Consider the following 5,573-nt stretch of genomic DNA (forward strand, 5'->3'; position numbering starts at 1 on the left):
CACGTTTAATCTAAAACAAGTGACAAGCCGGAGCATTTTTACTTAATTTCGGATTAAAAGAGAGATTCAAACGAGGTTTCGCTAAAAGTAAACGTATCTCTAAGACCTTCGTAGCGAAAAGCCGCTTGATAGAAGTGACCGATTTTGCAAACATTGCAGCATAAATAGATATTTTTTAAGAAGCGAATTTGGTAAATTTGTTCACCATGAAAATCACAAATTGACGTATATGACTACCCCCCCTCCCCACTCCCCCTCCCCCATACATCTAGCAGAGTGGTCATGAGGAAAACTCCAGTTTATAAATATTTACATCATTTTCCTTATAACCACTACTGATACCTTCTAAACAGCTCATCTAGTTAAATACTATTATCTCTGTAACTGCATTACCCTAAAAGTATGAACATTATTATTATTCATTTTAGTCATTAGTATGAATGTTACTTTATAAGAATGTTAACTGAAGCAACAAAATTGTTTCTATATATGTATGCGTATTTATTATCAGGTCTATCGAGTAAGAATTATAAGATGCCCTGTTAATCTTATATACATTACGTTACTAACGGACGTACACCAGTAAGTGCAGTAAGCGTCTGCAATCACAGCTCCTTTTCCCGCACTCGCAGTCGCTTCGCGGTATACAAGGGACTCCAGCCAAAGTCAACGTTATCTGTCGATGTCTCTTTTGCTTACGTTTGGGTTGTTAGTGAAGCCCTGATGCAGTGATCCGCAATCAGCCAACTGGTTGGCGTGACCCAGAAACGAGCACAGACACCAGCGGGCTAACGAAGAAAACTGGGTAACTGAATCCCAAAACGCGCCAAGCGAAAGTGAGCACTTATCGCTGCCAAATGCCTCTGCCGATTCTGAATTATTAATACCTTTTAGGGTAGTGCTAGTGCTATAAAATTCGACGGGAAGTTAAGCTAATTCGCGACAGTTTTTTGTCGCTTTACGATCCATTAAACGGAGTTTTTGTCGGATCGGCAATTCGGCAAACCATCCTTCGTTTTCGGCCAGCTCAATCTTAGTTCCAGGTGATTCAGGCAGTACGGTGAATCTTTGCAGGAGAGATACAAAGTACAGAAACGTCTCCTGCTCGCCCATCGATTCACCAGGACAGGCCCGTCGGCCTTGGGCAAAAGGCATTACGTTATTGTCTTTGCGAAAGGTGCCGTCCATGTTAAGGAAGCGATCAGGTAGAAATTCGTGTGGTCGGTTCCATACCCGTGGATCGGTGTGCGCTGATAACAGGTTGTAAAAGACAAGCGATCCTTTAGCAATGTGATACCCACAAACAGTCGTATCCTGTGTGGCTGTTCGGAGTACGCCAATAGGCGTAAGCGTAAAGAAGCGATGTCGTTCAGCTATGAAGGCACGAGTAAAATGCATTTTTTCCATGTCACTGTATGTCGGTGTCTCGTTCTCGCCGATATACTCATTTATCTCATCCTGGATACGCCTTTGATAGTGAGGGTACGCGGCAGCCAACTGGAGGAGGTAGTCGACGGTAATTTGCAATGTGTGACTCCCGGCTAATAAAATTGACGAGAGCATCCCGAACATATGCTTCACATAGGTGTTATCGGGATTTTCCCGGGAAACGGCCACGTAGCAATCCATTAGGTCGCGCAATTCGTCTGGATTGAAAGTCTTCTTGTGCTGCTCCAGTTCAGCAAAGAAACGGTCTTTAATCGTGTTCGCTACGCGCACGTACCCCATCACACCAAACACTTCAAACTGCTTGAGAAACTGAAACACAAAGCGGGGTACACACACGGCTAAAATCTTATCAGCAAAACGAAAAGAACCACAAATTACGTCGGAATAATTGCGTTGGCTATGTGTATCATAATCGAGACGGGTACCTCTCACAAACGAGGCGATATTGTTAAACATCGATTGGCCTAAAAGCTTGTCGATATACACTGGCTTGCCGTTCATTTTGACTAGCTCTTCAGTAAGATTCTCGAGTTCGTCAGAGACAACACGCTCGATCACTGTCGATTTTCCATAACCACCGAGATCCTTGAGCGCATGGATGAGGAAACGTTTCTGTACACGCCATTCCTCGCCTTGCAACAGAAAGAACGGCTTGACGCCGCCAAAGATCTCCTCGGCAACGTCATGAAACCCGACAGGCCACTCGCGGCCGAGTAAGTCATTATTACGGAATGCCTCCTGCACAGGCTTGCATCCATTGATGAAAATCACGTCCTCGCCAAGTCCTAAGAATCGTGTTCTGAAGACTGGGAAAGCGGGATTTTCGCTTAAGTTTCGCAGCAGTCGAATCCGCAGTTTCTTAATGGCAAAAAACGGCAGACTACCGAAAACTGGTAGTCCGTAAAAGCTCGGTGGGTTCTTATGGGACAGCTTGTCATCTCTGAAAAGCTTCTTCCACGACAAGTAATGATACAGAAGATACCCACCAATAAGTGCAAGCGAAATCTCCCACATGGTCTCTCGCTTCACGTCGGGCTAACGAATCGACAACATCGGCAACGAAACAGAACGGAGTCGGACAGTGCGCAGCGGGATCCAGACCCCTTGCTAGGAAAGGGAAGTCAACTCCTCCCACTGAAAGTGGCAACACCATGCCTTGGCGAAAGTCGTTGGCCGCCAACAGGTTTCTTCCTGTGCCAGTGCACAATGAAAATCAGGCCCATCGCTGACGCAAGAACTGTTGTTCTGTTTTGTAGCCTCTCCTCGCATAAACACAAGAACTATTTAAGGTAATAGTTGTATTGTCAAGTGTGCCACGATACTTTTTGATGGAACGTGAGTCGTATTGGAAAGGATCTATATACACGCATAACTTTGTTAGAATAGCTCTCTAGAATAGAATAGAGTAGAATAAATCTATTCTTAATAGTAGTCAATTTAATAATTAAATTATTATCTATCGAAAAACAAATCCAAACATAGTGATTACCAGATTAAACTGCTGTTTATTTATTGCATTGATTTATTAAATACATGCCCTATTTAGCTGCTCACACTGGATACACTGAATACAATAACCGTTCATGATATTTTCATGATTCAGTTCCTCTTCTGTGACTTTGTGTGATCTTTAAGCGGTTAATGTAAGGAGTAAATCAACTAACTAGTGATGAGTTATATGTACTCTAATAGCAAGTAATGGCACAAAGCAATTACCATTGACGAATCGATTTGTTTACGACTAGTAATTCTTAGTCGTCACTACCAGTTGGGAGGATTCTAGGCAAAGTCATTCGACAGAAGTAAAGTGTAACATTACGAACTATAACTGTTAAACTTGTTAAATCAATGGTTGCCATTTAAATAAACAACAAGGTAAGCGTCATGTTTTACAATCTATAAGAAACGAGACAAAAATCTGTTAACGCAAGCTAATTTCAGCATATGTATTGAATGATTCTATCCAACACAAACTAGCCAGGAATGGCTGTCTTTTAAAAGGATATATATAGATATAAAAGTCTGCGAAAAACTGCAATACTACAAATACACGAAAGTAACTTACGTATCTCTAAAAGTTATAGATCTGTGTGTCCAGTAACTGTTTTGCTTCGTATTTTTTTCTACACTTAAACTGATGCTTATTGTATGCAATGCTAGCTGGGAACATTAGTTCAGTTGCGGATTTTAATGACAAACGCCTGCGTGACTTGTTAAATTTCCAAATACTTTCACTATTCAGTGTAAACAACAACATATTATTGTTGGTTATCCTTTTTTAGACAGATAGAATACGTTAGTACTCATATATTTACCTGCATTGGTTCCAGTTAATTTTAAACTGCAACTTAATCCTCAAATCACATCCATAGTAAGCTCCAACCTGCCATATCTTTGTTCTGTGTAACACACAAGCTTAGGAGATTCTACAGCTAGTCGCTAATGGGGTCCATTTTTGACTTTTTTTGGTGGACTACTTTAAGGATTTGCTATAGGTATGTGATAAAGGTGATAGGGGCTAGGGTAAGCTAGATTTAGTTGGCTAGAGATTCTTCACTTTCTTTCGACAATTTATGAAGCGGTAGTTTCTTATGTCAACCAAAGCTCTCGATGAACTCAATTCAAGTACCCCATGTTCCTTCTTCTGGGTTTATGTTTCCACATTCAATGATAAGAAAAAAAGACGGCAACATCGTTTCTGCATGATAAAAAATATACCGTTGGAGAACGGCTTTATTTCTGTAGCAACGAGCATTGTCGTATACATCTCAGTGTGTTCTACAGTTTAGCGCTGCCACTAATAAGTGTACAGCTAATTTTTATTGTAGCAACAATTAGATAGCACCCTAGCTAACATACATCAGTTCAAGTATTTGATATCTGTCAGCTTGATCATCATTGTTACTTCTGAAGGGCTGTTATAGGACGTCCTTAATGAAGTCAGTGTTGTAGAAATCAAGACGAGCTAGCTTTTTGTGAACATTATTTTGCACAATTTGCTGTCTATCCTTTGTTTGTTTGGGCACGCGAAGTTTCTTTTTCTTCCTTGAAATCTACGTAAAGCGGGGTTGTTTATCCTGCCAACCGAGAACAACGATTTAATGACATAACGTCTAATTGCATTGTGGAAATTGATAGAAAGATTCTATGTACGCAGATGTACAAATGAAGATTTTGAGTTTTATGTCCATTAGTGGCGTTAAGCATAACTTCAGACGGCTGGTTGTCAGTACAAAACAATGTATGCATGCGCTGGATTACGAATTAAGACCACCACATATTCCAGCATTTAGCATACGCTAAAACTACACCATTACTAGGATCAGATGAAAGCATACTATCTGAAGCTGATCAGCCAGGCCGATCTTAGTATATATTATACTGACAGTTCGCACTATGATGCTTAATAAAATCGCAATTACATTTTATTTAAGTGTGACGTCTAATCACCTTTACCACGGTAACGCTGATATGAGAGTCGATACTAAGATTTTTTTTAAATAGTACAACTAATTCGGACTGTCTTAGTAGAAATAATAAAGCTAGACGTTCTGATTGTTCTAATGCATATTTACCCGAAAGGAACTGATTTAATATCCAATAAGCAAATAAAATTTGGCCCTCATCGTCTATTCCGATGTAGCTAACCTATTTAATTCTACCGATAACCAAGGTTACGGTTAAGACAATTAAGGTTAAGCTACTATTAGTATTCATTTTGAATGTTCTGAAAGCCTTTCCTGCGCAACAACTTATTAAAAAAAATCCTACTAAATTCCGCTTCGTGCACCTGTCATTTTTCGAACACTATAATAAGCATTAATGAAACATTAACACCTTGGAGCTGCATAGCGTCATACTTAAACGATTAACAATTTCCCGCCAAAGTTCAAACTTACCTTTCTCACGTTAGCCCACCGCTGCGTTTCACGGGACAATTTCTCTCTCGGTTTTGTTTGCCGCCAGACTTCAAGTGCTGTGTTCCTCCACGTTGTATCTCATTAGAAGGTTTCGTGTGCTGCTTTTGAGATCGGGGCAGCGGTTCGGCTTGTTTTGTATGGCCTAGTGCACCCGTGCGGCTCCGTGTGGAACAAGACTTATGCGGCTCCGAAGTCCAGCTAACG

General features: G+C 40.7%; 1 protein-coding gene and 1 long non-coding RNA gene across 2 annotated transcripts; both read right to left on the bottom strand.

Annotated features, from left to right (window-relative positions):
* Nucleotides 1–477: 477 nt before the first annotated feature.
* LOC111247968 (cytochrome P450 2B4-like) lies at nt 478–2,528 on the bottom strand. Its single transcript, XM_022799590.2, has one exon. The coding sequence runs from the start codon at nt 2,461–2,463 to the stop codon at nt 928–930; it is 1,536 nt and encodes a 511-aa protein (XP_022655325.1). The 5' UTR covers nt 2,464–2,528; the 3' UTR covers nt 478–927.
* A 400-nt stretch (nt 2,529–2,928) lies between these two features.
* Nucleotides 2,929–5,488, bottom strand: LOC147758694 (uncharacterized). The gene is made up of 2 exons (XR_015318754.1): nt 5,349–5,488; nt 2,929–4,526 (listed from the first exon to the last, which is right to left on the bottom strand). It is a non-coding gene; the product is annotated as an uncharacterized LOC147758694 (long non-coding RNA).
* Between the last annotated feature and the right edge of the window lie 85 nt (nt 5,489–5,573).

This window comes from Varroa destructor, unplaced genomic scaffold (genome assembly GCF_002443255.2).
Source record: "Varroa destructor unplaced genomic scaffold, Vdes_3.0 BEIS01000001.1, whole genome shotgun sequence".
In the NCBI taxonomy this organism is placed as follows: Eukaryota; Metazoa; Arthropoda; class Arachnida; order Mesostigmata; family Varroidae; genus Varroa; species Varroa destructor.

Bases quoted from the DNA above. Each gene is read 5' to 3' on its own strand.
- LOC111247968 (XM_022799590.2), bottom strand. From the start codon at position 2,463: ATGTGGGAGATTTCGCTTGCACTTATTGGTGGGTATCTTCTGTATCAT.